The sequence below is a fragment of the Vicugna pacos genome, chromosome 22 (assembly GCF_048564905.1).
Source record: "Vicugna pacos chromosome 22, VicPac4, whole genome shotgun sequence".
In the NCBI taxonomy this organism is placed as follows: Eukaryota; Metazoa; Chordata; class Mammalia; order Artiodactyla; family Camelidae; genus Vicugna; species Vicugna pacos.
The window spans coordinates 25,985,495-25,999,910 of record NC_133008.1 but is presented as its reverse complement, the minus strand read 5'-3'; the positions used below and the strand labels follow the sequence as shown (position 1 = coordinate 25,999,910).

General features: G+C 55.3%; 2 protein-coding genes and 2 non-coding genes across 5 annotated transcripts; 1 reads left to right on the top strand and 3 right to left on the bottom strand.

Moving 5' to 3' along the window:
• The first annotated feature begins 3,096 nt into the window (after positions 1–3,096).
• EIF3G (eukaryotic translation initiation factor 3 subunit G) lies at positions 3,097–7,390 on the top strand. Its single transcript, XM_006206267.4, has 11 exons — positions 3,097–3,181; positions 3,330–3,376; positions 3,916–3,999; positions 4,109–4,197; positions 4,348–4,407; positions 5,226–5,330; positions 5,426–5,615; positions 6,394–6,501; positions 6,617–6,753; positions 6,835–6,941; positions 7,274–7,390. Exons 1-11 carry the CDS (start codon positions 3,162–3,164, stop codon positions 7,287–7,289), a joined length of 963 nt encoding a protein of 320 aa, XP_006206329.1. The 5' UTR covers positions 3,097–3,161; the 3' UTR covers positions 7,290–7,390.
• On the bottom strand, positions 7,388–14,392 carry P2RY11 (purinergic receptor P2Y11). 2 transcript variants are annotated; one of them, XM_006206266.4, is made up of 14 exons: positions 14,250–14,392; positions 13,991–14,161; positions 13,397–13,498; positions 13,154–13,204; positions 12,875–13,045; positions 12,160–12,236; positions 11,861–11,968; positions 11,649–11,772; positions 11,490–11,568; positions 11,242–11,371; positions 11,005–11,171; positions 10,861–10,918; positions 9,340–9,359; positions 7,388–8,792 (listed from the first exon to the last, which is right to left on the bottom strand). In XM_006206266.4, the coding sequence occupies exons 1-14, from the start codon at positions 14,265–14,267 to the stop codon at positions 7,687–7,689; spliced, it is 2,382 nt and encodes a 793-aa protein (XP_006206328.1). In that variant the 5' UTR covers positions 14,268–14,392; the 3' UTR covers positions 7,388–7,686. The 2 variants fall into 2 exon arrangements, with proteins under 2 accessions (XP_006206328.1, XP_031545447.1); XM_031689587.2 differs by lacking the exons at positions 9,340–9,359; positions 10,861–10,918; positions 11,005–11,171; ... (8 more) ...; positions 13,991–14,161; positions 14,250–14,392 and adding an exon at positions 10,149–10,705.
• Positions 12,050–12,129, bottom strand: LOC116285136 (small nucleolar RNA U105B). The gene has a single exon (XR_004194818.1). It is a non-coding gene; the product is annotated as a small nucleolar RNA U105B (small nucleolar RNA).
• Positions 13,265–13,350, bottom strand: LOC116285134 (small nucleolar RNA SNORD105). Its single transcript, XR_004194816.1, has one exon. It is a non-coding gene; the product is annotated as a small nucleolar RNA SNORD105 (small nucleolar RNA).
• Positions 14,393–14,416: the final 24 nt, after the last annotated feature.

Here is a 14,416-nt window from a genome sequence, read left to right as displayed (position 1 = left end):
GTGCTGCTGACTGGCCAGCAGATGGCGCACCGCGCGTGTCCACCTTCCCCCACCTGCCCCCTCATGCCCTGCGCTGGATTGCTTTTGCTCTTGTCCTGCCCGCTGTCCGTGGAGATTGTGCACGTGGAAAGAATGTCGGTGCCACAAAGGAGGACCGGAGGGGGGGCCCCGGGACTTTTTTTCCAATCCAGACTTCAGGTTTCTCCGTACTGCCCTATGCGCCCCTGGACCCCCTTTTATTTATCCTTGCAAAATACCTGACTTTTTGTAAAAATAACACATTTGATATTTAAGAAAAAGTATTCTATACAAGAGAATAGTGAAAAGGAAGTCAGGCATACCTTGGGGATATTGCAGATTCAGTTCCAGACCACTGCAATAAAGCAAATGTTGCAATAAATAAGTAAATAAATAATAAAGTGAATGTTGCAAGTCACACAAATTTTTTTGGTTTTCCAGGGCATATAGAAGTTATGTTTACACAGTACTGTAGTCTATTAAGTGCACAATAGCATTATGCCTAAAAAAAAAAGCAATGCATATACCTTAATTTAAAAATACTTACTGCTAAAAAATGCCAATCATCATCTGACAACGCAGAGATCCCACAAAACTTCAACTGGTTGAAAAAAAATCAGTGAATCACAATGAAAAGAGGTATGCCTGTAAAGGTGAGGCCAAACCAAAACACCCAGGAGCACCAGTGTTTAGTGGTTAATGTCCTTCTGGGCAAGGAGAAATATGCAGTTTTCTCTCCAGGGGTGGTGCTCAGATGAATGGGGCAACATTTAGCCAATCCTTTAATCATGATGGTTGTGCTGTTTTCAATTTTCCAATCCTTTAAACCACACTGTGATGGACACTTTCTTATGGACGATTTAGTGCACTTGGACATGTTTTTCCTTAGGCCACTCCTAGAAGAGGAAGTGCAAGCTCATGGATATGAAATATGTATTAAAATACACTTATGTGTTACACCTCATATATATTACATAAATATATACTATGCATTCATATACAAAGTATACTTTTATATTTATGCATATATTTATATTTAAACCAAAAAAATCAAACGGTAAAAAATTTTAAATACAACAGAAAAGCCCAAAAATAATCTTTTTTTCCCTAATGGCTTCCTCTCAAAACATCCCTCAGCAACAGTTTATTTCTTTTCAGAAAATAGTTTTCACGCTATTAAAGATTTACAAAAATTGGTTCCTACAGTATATACCATTTTATATCTTGCTTTCTCTTCTTATCTTGGATATATATATATTTTTTTCACATGAGCACAAATGGATCTACTTCCTTAAAGACTACACAGCATTTAATAAATCACTGCACAGCATACCTTAATCTATTTAACCAGCCTCTAAGAATGGACAGATAGGTGTTGCCAGTTTTTGCTGTCATAAACAATACTTCCCAGATAGCTTATTCTTACATTTTTGCACATATTTACAAATTTTTCTCCCCAGTTGAATTATTAGCTGGCTCAAAGGAAAATACATATGTACATTTAAGTTTTAGGAGATGTTGTCAATATTCCATCTAAAGAGTTTGCATAATTTCATGTACTAACAATGTGAGGGAGTGTCTTTTTCTTTACATCTTTGCTACCATTGAGTAATCTCAATTTTTTAAAAGTTTTGCCCACTGCAACATTGTTTGGATTTTGCATTTCTTGGTGTAAACTTGAGTGAGTTTGCACAAATGTTTACTGGCCCTTTGTACAAACTTTGTATTTTCATCTGTGTTTCCAGGCCACCCTCTTTCTTTCACTCACTTTGCCAGCCACCTTCCTGGTCTCCTGTAATTTATTCCTTTCTATGCTACCCTCTACAGGCTTCCAGAATAATCTTTCTCCGAAGAAAATCTGGTCACAATGAGTCACCACTCAAAACATGTCAAGTGACCTCACTGGCACCCCACAGCCTGAGGATAAAGAACCTATGCTCTTTAGTCTGATTTTAAAAGTCCTTTATGAGCCATAGAAAGCAAACTATGGTTACCAAAGGGGAAAGGGGTCAGGAGAGTGATGAATTAGGAGTTTGGGATTAACATATATACACTACTATATATAAAATAGATAAGCAACAAGGGCCTACTGTACAGCACAGGGAACTATATTCAGTATCTTGTAATAGCCTATAATGGAAAATTATCTGAAAAAGAATATATGTATGTATACATATATATATAACTGAATCACTTTGTTATACACCTGACACTAATACAACATTATAAATAAACTATACTTCAATTTTTAAAAAGTACTTTATGATCTGTTTCCCACCCCATCCCATATCCCCATTAATTAAGCACTTACTTAGTGCAGATACCCCGTGGGTCCTGGGGACCCAGAGGTGAACAAAGCAGGCAGGCAGATGTCCGCTTTCTGCAACTGACATTCTAGAGCAAGCATTTTTTTCTCACTCATTTTTTTCATTATTGCTCCTCTGTAGGAGCAAAATTGAATTATCTTTCAATTTAATTTCAATCCATTTTAATCAAATCACATTTAATTTATCCCTAGAAGTGGAAATTAAATAATTAGGAATAAGACTTGTGTCTGGGAAGGTTGGCTTTGGAGGGCCACAAGCCATTGTAATGTCTAAGGTTTTTTTAGTCACCCAAGAATTATTTGACCCCTTGGGAGTCATAAGACTTCCATTGAGAATGCACGCCCTAGAGGGAGAGCTGGACAATACACAAGTAAATGGAAAAGATTATATCAGGGGGCCAAGAATGTTACAAAAGATAGGAGGGAGAATCGTTGATGGGGTCACTTGACATCTTGATCATTCATATCAGGAAAGCTCTTCCCAGACAAGGAAGACCAGTCTTGGTTTCTTCAGCTGCAAGATGGAAATTATAATTTCCTCTTCCCAGTTCTTGAGAACAGTAAGATCTCAATAACTAAGCTTTACTGTTATTATTGATTAAAAAAAATTAAGAAGATAAATGAGATGCGCCTCTACCCAGCTACCTAGTTGGATTCCAGGGCTCAGCCTCTCACTGTTGGCGCCTCTACCTCCGTCCGCATGAGGGCGCTGTGGACGCCGCAGCCGGGCTGCTCTAGGTGGCGGAGCCGGAAGTCTCGGTCTCCCCTGACTTCCGGTCTTTGGGCCAGGTTTGCCCTGCGTGGAGAATATCTTGCAATGCCTACCGGAGACTTTGAGTGAGTTTGGGGTCGTCGGGGGAGGCAGGGGAGGCTGGGGAGGCGGACTGGGGATTGTAGGGAGTATTCTGGAGCCTGGGTGCGCCGAGACCGTGGGAGCGGGGCCTCGCCTCACCCGACCCTCCTCCCGGCAAACTTGTCCCCGCAGTTCGAAGCCCAGTTGGGCCGATCAGGTGGAGGAGGAGGGAGAGGACGGTGAGTATGCGTCGTCGCCTCGGATATCCACAGCCAGCCTCCAGCCCGGTCATTGCCGCCTGCTCCAGTCCCCCGCCCTGGCATCGCCGTCTGACCCTGCGTCTTCCCTCACGGCCAGCCCCTGCCCCGCGCCATCCGTTTCCGGGCCAGCCTGACTCCAATTTCAGATGTTCCCTGGGGAGTCCCTCTTCCTTCCATGCCACGGCCCGGGTCCTTGGTATCAGCACAGATGCGCCCCTACTTCGGGGAGGAAGTTGTAATAGCCTCCCTTCTGCCTTTGCACTACCGCCTAGATGCCTGTGGTCTGCCCCTGCCTTCATGTTAAGGATCCCCTCTGCTTGCCATTGCTGGGACGTACTACAGCCAGCTAGCTTCATGACCCCGCGCGGCTATCCTAGGATGCTTTCTGGCTACTCTTCTGCCCTTGGTTCTGCCTGTCTCAGCTCCTGGTGTGGGCATCATCCCCAGAGTCCCTCCATTTCAGCTTGGGAGCTCCTATCTCTCCAGCTGACACCTGCTCCCCACACTCCCTCTCACAGACAAATGCGTCACCAGTGAGCTCCTCAAGGGCATCCCTCTGGCCACCGGGGATACCAGCCCAGAACCTGAGCTAGTGCCAGGAGGTGAGTGACAACCTCTGCTCCAACCCTGGGCTGCCTCTCTTCCCAGCCACATTCCCTCCTGTCCCCATTACCCAGGGCTCAGCTCCTCTCGCCTTTTCCCTTCTCCCAGCTCCACTGCCACCTCCTAAGGAGGTCATCAATGGAAACATTAAGACTGTGACTGAGTACAAGATAGATGAGGATGGCAAGAAGTTCAAGGTGAGGCTGGGGGAGGAGGTGGGTGCCCTTTGCTTGGGGGCACTTGGACCAGGAGAGGGTGGTGTGTGTTGGTGGTTTGATGAAGAAGATCTCCCGGCCCCAGGAACCTGGAGGAACAGGAAGCCCAAACCTCTCCTCTTGTATCCCCAGATTGTCCGCACTTTCAGAATAGAGACCCGGAAGGCCTCAAAGGCTGTTGCAAGGAGGAAGGTAAGACCCTTCTCCCCGCTTCTTGGGGGCTCCCACAGGGCTGACTTAGAGAAAGTAGAAACCCTTTTCCCCAGTGCCTTTGTTTTTAAAAGTGGTGTTTAACTGTTTGTACCCATTATGTTGGGGCAGAACTGAGGCCTAGGGGTGTTTGCGCTCTGTTGGGGCCCTGACAGTCCAGCCTGTGCAGGAGTGGATGGGGTTAATTCTTAATCCTCTTGACTTGTCTACCAGTAGGAACAGAGCCAAGCTCTCCCCTGAGGTGGTCATAGCAGAAGTGATAACAGTAAATAAATTTGGCACAGTTACCTGCACTTTTTCTGTGTGAGATCCAAGTGCTTTGCAGGAAGTGTTTGCTCATTCAGTCCCCCTTGCACCCCAGGGAGGTGGGGAGCACTGTGGTCCTCTTTTTATAGGTGAGGAAACTAAGGTTCAGGTTTTAACTAGCTTAAGGACCCTGAAAGTCTCGGTGACCCCTACACACCCCCCAGCATCACTTTGTGCTAGGAGCTGATTCGCTACCTGCATGGCCCCTGCCAGGAGTTGTTGGCAGTGAAGCTGTTTCCTCCTGAGCCTCACTTCTGTCATCTGGGACATGGGGCTGAGAGCTGCCCCTGCCTCCTAGAGCTGAAGAGAAGCTTGGGCTTGGCAGGCACTCAGGGAATGGGAACTGTTGTCACCACTGTGAGGGTCGTTTGGGGAGGGTGGAAAATGGAGTTCAAGGCTCAGACACCCTGGACATGGGTATTGTAAGTCTTGGGTGCCAGTGGAAGGGGTCCACTTGTTGCCCTGACCTGTCCCCCATCCCACCCTGAGCTCAGAACTGGAAGAAGTTTGGGAACTCAGAGTTTGACCCGCCGGGGCCCAATGTGGCCACCACCACGGTCAGCGATGATGTGTCCATGACGTTTATCACCAGCAAAGAGGTATGTGGGGCAGTGGGCCAGGGCCAGTGGCCAGGGCTGTGGCGGCCGCAGTGGGGCAGTAGCCCCGTGTGAGCTGCCCCCACCTGCCCTGCCAGGATCTGAACTGTCAGGAAGAGGAGGACCCAATGAACAAGCTCAAGGGCCAGAAGATTGTGTCCTGCCGAATCTGCAAGGGCGACCACTGGACCACCCGCTGCCCCTACAAGGACACACTGGGGCCCATGCAGAAGGAGCTGGCGGAGCAGCTGGGCCTGTCCACTGGCGAGAAGGAGAAGCTGCCTGGAGGTGCAGGGGCCTGGGGGTGCAGCTGGCAGGCAGGGGACAGGGGCAGGGACGGTGTGCACCTCTGGGAGAGTCCTGGCTCATCACCTGCTGTCTGACCAAGGCCGCCCCCGATGCGGCTGTCATCTCCTGTACAACAGCGTCAGCAGCACGAGGCTGTGGCCACAGTCAGTGTTTGTGTGTGAGAGACACTGGCGGGGCGCTCTGGCTGCTGGTGATGTCACTGTCTCTCCTCGTGGGGGTCTGTGGTAGCTGCTTGTGTGTGCGCCTGTACGTGGGACTACACTGTGAGTGGTGGGGGGACAGCTGTTCTCTGATGTATCTGTGTGACCGTCGTGACTTGAGTGTGCTGTGTTTGCATGCACACACCTAGGAGCAGACTTGCTCATGTGACTGTGATTCGCTGATGGTGAGTTTTAGTCTGGACAGCTCTACGTTCATGACGTGTGTGTGGCACACTGTCACCTACTGGGGTGGGGGGCACCTGGGGACTGTTCCTACCCCATGTACCTGTGTGTAGTTGTGAGGCTGGTGTGACTGTCCAGCTCTGTGGGTTCTCACTTTTCTTGTGCTGCTGGCAGGGTGTTTAAATGACGTCAGCTTCCTGGGTGTGGTCTTTAAGTCACCATGGCCACCAGGCCTTGAAGGGGCTAACCGGATGCCTGTGGTTTAACGGAGGGTGCTTGGGCTGATCATGACCAGAGCTACCAGTATCCTGGAGCAGGTCTGACCCTCCATCTGTGCCAGGGAGGCTTGACCCGACCTTGCTTTTGGTCTCCAGAGCTGGAGCCCGTGCAGGCCACTCAGAACAAGACGGGGAAGTATGTACCTCCGAGCCTGCGGGATGGGGCCAGCCGCCGCGGCGAGTCCATGCAGCCCAACCGCAGAGGTGAGGCAGGGAGGGCATCCTGGCTCCGGGCCTGCAGGCGGGCACCTCCCCGCACCCTGTGATTATCCTGCGGGTGGGGCTGGCTCCTCACAGATGCTTCTCCTTGCCTGCCCAGCCGATGACAACGCCACCATCCGCGTCACCAACCTGTCAGAGGACACTCGTGAGACAGACCTGCAGGAGCTCTTCCGGCCCTTTGGCTCCATTTCCCGCATCTACTTGGCAAAGGACAAGACCACTGGCCAGTCCAAGGTGGGCTGGTGGCCCTGGGGGTGGGGAGGGGTTGTGATCCCACCTGTGCCCTGAATGCCCCTGACCCCACCCCTCCCCCAGGGCTTTGCCTTCATCAGCTTCCACCGCCGCGAGGACGCTGCCCGCGCCATCGCTGGGGTGTCGGGCTTCGGCTATGACCACCTTATCCTCAACGTCGAGTGGGCCAAGTAAGACCCCTGCTCTCCCCCACTCCCCTTGGTGTCACAGCCGACACTCAGGCTGACTGTGGCCCCACACCCGGTTAATGGCCTCCAAGCTTGTCTTGGGGTGCAGGTCATCAATTGTCCTTTTCCTCTGGTGGAGGGGCCCACCACCCACGTGCGGCAGGGCCAGGCTGGTCATCGCCAGTCTGGCTCCTCGTGTGCCCTGTGCCACCATGCTGTCTCCCCCTGCCCACTGCTGAAACCCCTGTTGTGTGGTGGGGGGACTCTTAGGATTCTCTCAGGAGTCTGAAGCCCCAGCACTTACCATCCTCAGCCACCTCCCATCTCCTCTCTAGGCCATCAACCAACTAAACCAGCTGCTGCTGCTCGGCCCCCAACCCCGGGATCCTTCAGTGACAGAAGGAAGCCTCTGGGAGCAGGGGGCTCCAAGGGCAATAAAGAGTCTCCAGTCACCCTGTGCTGTTCCATTTATTTGCAGATGTCACCCACAATGTGGCGGGTGAGGCTAGCCTTGCCCTCCTTTCCTTCCCCGCTTCGAGGGTCGGCTCCCTGGCCCTGCCTGGGTTGGTGCTGTGGGCAGAAGTTCCTGCCACTCAAGCCTGGGTGTTTGCTTGTCCCACCATAGGCCTCTCCTTGGGGAGGAAGTGTTGGCTTGAGGCCTGTTGGGGTCTCAGGGCCGGGGGCCAGCTGTGCTCTGTCTCCATTCAGCTGCCAGGTCTTGTGAGGAGGGGGCTGAGGATGGGCCAGGTCATGGGCTCAACTCAGGGGACTGGGGCCCTGAGGCTTTGGAGGCAGCTGGGACATTGAGGGGCAGGACTTGGCCGGAGCACTCGGTGTTCTCTGGGGTCTGGCCCTGCCTGCAGCCCAAGCAGGGTTGGTGGCAGCAGCCCAAGCTGGGCGCCACGGCCATGTAGAGCAGTGGGTGGATGCAGATGGCCAGGGGCACGAGGCCCCGTGCTACCTGGTGGGCCACGTAAGTCCTCAAGTCCAGCGCCTGCTCGGCCTGGGGCACGCTGGCAAAGCCTGGGCAGAGGGCTTTCCAGCGCAGCTGGGCGTACACGTTGAGCACCCGTGTGACATAGTAGGGCATGTAGGAGCTGGCGTAGACAGCCACGCCGCTGCTCACCAGCACCATCACTTGCAGCTTGTTGGCCACTGTCATGCTGTGGCTGCGCCACACGGCCCGCCCGAGGGCGCCATAGGCCACCAGGGAGAGCAGCAGTGGCAGGCCACCGCCCAAGGCCACCAGCACCAGGCTGTAAGCTCTGTAGGCCTCGATCCAGTTGTCATCTGCTGTCCCCAGGCACTTGATGCAGGCTTCGGGCCTGGCCATGGTGCAGTGGCCTTCCTGTGGTGGCCTCTTCAGGTGGGAGAAGCTGAGTGTGGGTGCCGCCAGCAGGACTGCCAGCGCCCAGCCCACGGCGCTGACGGCCCAGGCGTGCTTGGGCCGCAGTTGGCTGTGGGTGAAGAAGGGGTGGACGACGCCCAGGTAGCGGTTGAGGCTGATGCAGGTGACGAAGATGATGCTGCCCAGCAGGTTGCAGGTGAAGAGGAAGCGCTCCAGGCGGCACGCAGCCTCCCCGTAGCGCCAGTGTTTGGGTGGGTAGTAGTAGGCAGCCAGCGGGGGCAGCGTCAGCGCGTAGAGCAGGTCGCTGACAGCCAGCTGGGCTGAGAAGATCACAGCTGGGTGCCACGGGCGCTGCTCCCGGGTGTAGAAGCGGTACAGAGCTAGGCTGTTGCCAGCCAAGGCCACCAGGAATGTGACCACCAGTATGGGCCACAGGAAGCCTTCCTGGAAGCCACTGAGGATGCGGTCAGCAGCCGCCGAGAAGTTGGCTGGGCAGTGTGAGGCGCCTGTGGGCAGAGGATGTTGCCGAGTAAGCCCTGTCCCCGATTGTGGCCCCCACTGCTTTCAGAGTCCCCAGCGCTGTGGCACCGAGGACCCACGGTGTGCTGGGCCTGTGCCAGCCCTCTGAGGGCATGCTTTCCACTCAGGAGGGGGTGCCAGCCATAGCTTTTCACCGAGGGAATCTGAGGCCCAGAAAGATTAGAAGCCCAAAGAATCCTTCATTCAGCTGCCGTTTACTAGGCTCTGTGTCCTGCACCATCAAGAACCAGCAGGGCAGTGGGGAGGGTATAGCTCAGTGGTAGTGTGTGCCCAGCATGTATGAGGTCCTGGGTTCAATGCCCAGTACCTCCATGTAAATAAGTAAACATAATTATCCCCCAAAACAAGCTGGGCCAAGAACTAGGGACGCACGTCACTTGGCAGTGATGACCCAGAGCCTTCAGGCCTGGAGGAGCCGGGGCCTGGGGGAGGGTCCCACCCCACCACACAACTCCCAAATCCCATCTGTCAGCAAGTTTCCACCTTCAGAGTATATCACCCCCTTAGTGCCACCCAAGTCCAGACCCCACCGTCTACCTGGACCAGCATGGACTCTCCTCCCCAGGTCTCCCTACACTTGCCCTCCCCCGTCTGTTCTCCCCACAGCCTGCACCTGTGGACACATGAGTCAGGTCACATCCCTAGGCTCCCAGCCCTCTCCGAATTCCCTCAGGGAGAGGAAAAGCCAGTGCTCACATCAGCACACAAGGGCCCGCAGGCCCTCCACCCCATCCCCCATCGCTTATCTCCCGCTGGCTCCCCGTGACTCAGTCTGTCCCATACTGGTTTCAAGGCATAGCCTGCCTCAGGGTCTTTGCACTGGCTGAATCACCGGCGACAGTCATCCTTAGGGCTGCCCCCCGCGCACCTCCTGGTCACTGGTCCTGAGGCCCACTCTGACTACCCTAACATTGTGACCACTCCCCTCGGCCCCCTACCCTGCTTATTTCCCCCCCATGGCTTCCACCAGTGCCCAGAACAGTACCTGGACACAGCAGTGTGGGGAAGAGCTACGCTCTGGAGTTGATCCTTCAGGCACCCTTCTCAGCCTCAACTTTCCAACCTGAGAAATGAATGGCCCATTCCTGGTCGCTCCAGCAGTTGGGCCATGAGCTCTGTGCGTGGTGCACATGTGCCTCCCCTGCCCCAGACAGCTTCCATCCTCACTTCCTTCCTAACTCATCCCTCTACTCTGGGAGGAAGTCTGTCCTGACATGATTCTTATCCCGTCACCCCGCCACCTCCCTGGAGCCAGCCGCCTCCACTCCTGTGGCCCTGGGTATGTGCCTGGCTCAACTGCCCCAGCAGTGCTGGCTCCTCACCTGAGGCGGTGGAGGCCATGGCGCATCCACCTGAGTCTGCAGCCCACGCTGTGCCAGTCCCTCCCCAAGCCACAAGCAGCACTGCTGGCTCCTCCCCAAACCACAAACAGCACCGCTGGTTCCTCCCCATTCCCAGCTCCACCTTCACCCAGCTGGGCGGGTCTGGGTGTGCGCCTCACTCCCACCCCATTTCCTTCCTCATGACAGCCAACCCTCCAGAACTGGCCTGCTTGCTTGTGGGGCCCTTGGTCTGGGGGGAGGGCAGAGAAGGGCCCAGGACCCCAGGGCACCAGAGCAAGATGTAATCTGCCACCACCCTGGCACTTCGACCATTCAAGGTGGAGGAAAGGCGCCCAGCCTTGGGGCAGAAACGGTGTCCCATTTCAAATGCAGACTCAGACCTGTGAGAAAGCAGTTTACTGGAGGAGGAGGTTGGGAAAACAGCTCTCCTTTATGAAAGGAAACAGAGGGCTGCACCTGGAGGCCCAGGAAGGGAGCAGAGGGCAGCATCTCTCAGGCCCCAATCTGGGGCATTCCATCTGTTACTAAGGCTTGGCCTCAGGCTACTCTCTTAGGTCGAGGAGCTCGGCCTCGTCCGTGGTCCCGGGCAGCCCCGCTGGGTCCCACTTTGGCCTGGGCTCCCGAGTGCCTGCCCTTGGCCTTTGGAGGCCTCCGGCCACTGCCTTGTTCTGGCTTCCGTTCCTTTACCCGCCGCTTCTTGCTGGGGGGCCCAGCAGGCCGTCTCCGCGTGGCTGCTTTTGGGAACATGTCTGCAAGGAGAGACTGTGTCAGGGCCACCAGGGCACAGAGACAGGCCCATGGCACCCAGCTGCACTGACCCCGGCCTGCCACACACCCTCGTCAGGCTCCTCGCCCACAGCCTGGCGGAAATACTCGGCCTCATCCTCCTCTTCCTCTCGCTGGTTGGCACCCTCTGCCTCTGGAGGAGCCCCGGGGTCCTCTGCATCACTGTCCCCATCAGCCTCTGCCCGTGCCCGCTTCATGCCTGCCAGGCTCTTCTTCCTGGAGAACGGATGTTAATATGGCAGCCTGTGCCCAGGACCCCACCTCCCCTGCCTGGTTGACCACACACTTGTGGGCCTCTCGCTGCTCCCGCTTGCGCTGGACGTTCTGGGCCTGCTGGTCCTGCCTTTGTGCCTTGAGCTGCAGCTTTTCCTCCTTGGCAGCCAGGATGGCCTGCAGCTCCTCCTCCGTTTTGTGCACTGAATAGGGAGAGATGGCTCCTGAGACCTTCACCAAGATCCAGAAGTCCCCCCCAGCACCTTGCCACCCACCTCTGATCAGGCCTCAGCCCTTGATGCCCTCCAGCCCCCTCCTCACCAAAGCTGTGGAACAACACGTTCCCTGCTCCAACGCCCTCCTGAATCTTGATGAGCTGCAGGGTCATCCGAGGCCCGATCTGGAGGGACGAAGGTCGGGGAGTCAGTCCTTCCTCAGGGCTGGGGGAAAGAACTGGGCCTACTGGGGGTTGGGCCTCACCTCGGTGAGCCGCACGGCGCTCTGCTGGGCCCTCATGTTGCCTCGCCCCGCGACGGCCTGGGGCAGCTCTGTGATGTTGTGCTCACCGTCGGGCTCCGCCTCGCTCTCAGACAGCCCTGCACCCCTGTGGGGGCACACAAGGGGCTCAGCAGGGGATCCCAGGCTCCTGGGACAGCTCTGGGTAGACTGTGGTAGACCCCTGCCCTCCTTACGTGGCCAGAAGCTCACTGATGTCCTGTAAGCGACTCATGTTGGGGAACTTCTCCTGGAGAAGCTTCTTCATCCCACGACTTGCACCCACAGGGACCACTTTGATGCTACTGCAGGGGCGGGAATTAACGAGGAGCGGAGTTAGGCGCCAGGGGGTCAGGAGTCAGCTTAATGCCCTACCCAAATCCTTTGGCAGGTGCGTCAGAGCGTTTACTTTGAGACTAAGCAATCACAGAGTCTCAGCAGCAGTGCTGTCATCAGCCGCACATGGAGCCACACCTCGTCCCCCTAGAGTACTCACTAATGGCGGAAATCCAGCTCCTGGGACTCGGGCTTGTAACTGATGAGCAGGCAGCGCTTGATGGTGTTCAGGTTCACCTGGAAGAAAGAGAAAACAGGGCGCCACGTGAGCTGCCCATGGGCCTCACTGCATGGAGCCCATACCAAGCCCTGGCTGTGGCCAGGAGGTGCTGCTAACACAGCAGGGACAGGAAGGGCTGCAACTGGTGTCTGTGGGCTACCTGGGGCACTGGCTAGAAATCCTGGCTCTGAGGTTGCCCACACCAGACTCCCTGGTGACTGGCATCTAGCAAGGCTAGTGTGAGGCCCGCTGGTGCCAGGGAACAGACGTGGAGGCTCTAGAGCCTGACAGATTAAAAAAACCCAATCCTGCCCCCTTGTCCCTTGTGTCCAACCTGAGGCTAGTGACTTCATCTCTATTGGTCTCAGTTTTCCTCTCGTCAAACAGAGCCACGATATATACACGCGACTCTGCTTAGCACTTAACACGAACTTAGGAAATAAAGCAACATCAGCACTGTTTTCTACCTGCCAGATGGGATGACAGCTCACAGGGAAGCCTCCTGCCCGGCTCAGAGGACACAAGAGTGGGATCTGACCTCAGGACCCGGAGCTCTCAGTCTCAGTGCTAGGAGGTGAAGACTGAACCACCAATCCAAGGACCAGTGTGGGGGACCTGCTGCCTGCCCCACCCTCCCACACCAGGCCCAGCCCACCTTGTGCACATTTATGGAGGGAAACAGGTTCTGGAACATGGTGGCCATGAGCTTCACATGCATGCCGTGGGGGCCAAAGCTGTTGAGCACCAGGAGAGGCGGGTGGGCAAACTGCTGCTCATGCATGCGGTGCCGGCGCAGTGAGGAGACCACATCACGCACCAACGTGTACTGCAGGGCAGAGTGACGGGTGAGTGACCGCCAACCACACGTGGCTGGTACAGTCCCCAAACCCAGCTTCTGCCCTGCACAGGCCTCGTTATCACCTCTTGTCCTTACCTTGTCGATCCGGAAGGTCAAGGTGGGGCCTCCTGGGAGGCGCATCAGCTTCTACAGAAGAAAGGAGCAGTGAGGGTCTTGGTGTCCGACCAGGGAGGAGGGGAGTGGGAACCCATGCCAATCTCTTCAGAGCGTTTACTTTGAAGCCAGAATCATGACAGCTCAGAGGCACAAGGTTTCATCATAAGAGTTGGGGAGGGGGAGGAGGGTGTGGGGGAGTAAGGAGTGAGAGTATCCACTCACAAAATAGATATTGGTTTCCGTTTTGCTCAAGATCAGGAAGTGTGTGACCCCGAGGGGCCCAGCCACTGCTACACAATCTTTCAGAGAGTTTTTCTTTCGTATCTGGAAATGATAAAAAGAAAAAGGGAAAATTATAGATACTCCCTTATTAGGCAAAGACTATGAGCTTAAGCTGTTATGTCCCTTGCATTTAACCCTTCTGAGAAAGGGAGAAGGGAGTGGAATGTTCTTGGCCTCTAGAGCCAGACTTGAATTGGAGCACCACCTCTGTCCCTTGACACTGTGCGTTACATTTTTCAAATGAACCAACTGAGGCACAGTGAGGTTAAGTGACTTGAATCAGGTCTTTGAGAGGAGTCAGCAAAGCTGACAGTCTCCTCTTAACCATCAGTCAAGCTCCAAGCTGGGTGCATTCATCTGCGCTCCCTCTCTGCTGCTCCTCAAAGCCCTGAGAGGGAGCGACCGTGGTCCCCATAAGGATCCCTTTCTCCAGCCAGGGAGATGGAATCCCGGCGCACTTTGGAGAAGAAAGGCATCCTCTCAGCCAAGAAGACGGGACCTAGGGCGGGTGGAAGCCGGATGGGTGGTGCAGACCTGTAAGCGGGAGGCGGTGAGCGGCTCCATGACCCGCCGCAAGTCCAGGCTGAGCTGCTGGACGCTACGACCCGCGCGGCCCCGAGCGAACACGAAAGAGTGCGGCTGCGCGGCGTAGGCCTCGAGGTTGCGGAGGTGAGCCTGGGCGCGCGCGCGCTTCTGGTGACGGGACTGCAGGAAGGAGAGGCGAGAAGTGAGAGCCGCAGCCGCCGCCGGGACCCCACCCGCGCTGCCCGCCTCCCCGGCCGCCGCGCCTCACCCGCCCGGACTGTCCCATGTTGCTGTCTCCTGCACGCGGCCCCTTCGCCCGGCTACTTCCGGCGCCTCACCGTTCACTTCCGGCGCCCGCGAGATGGTTACGCCAGGCGCCGCTACGCGATGACGTCATCGGCTGGGCATGCGTACCAGGTGTATGGGGGGGGGAGA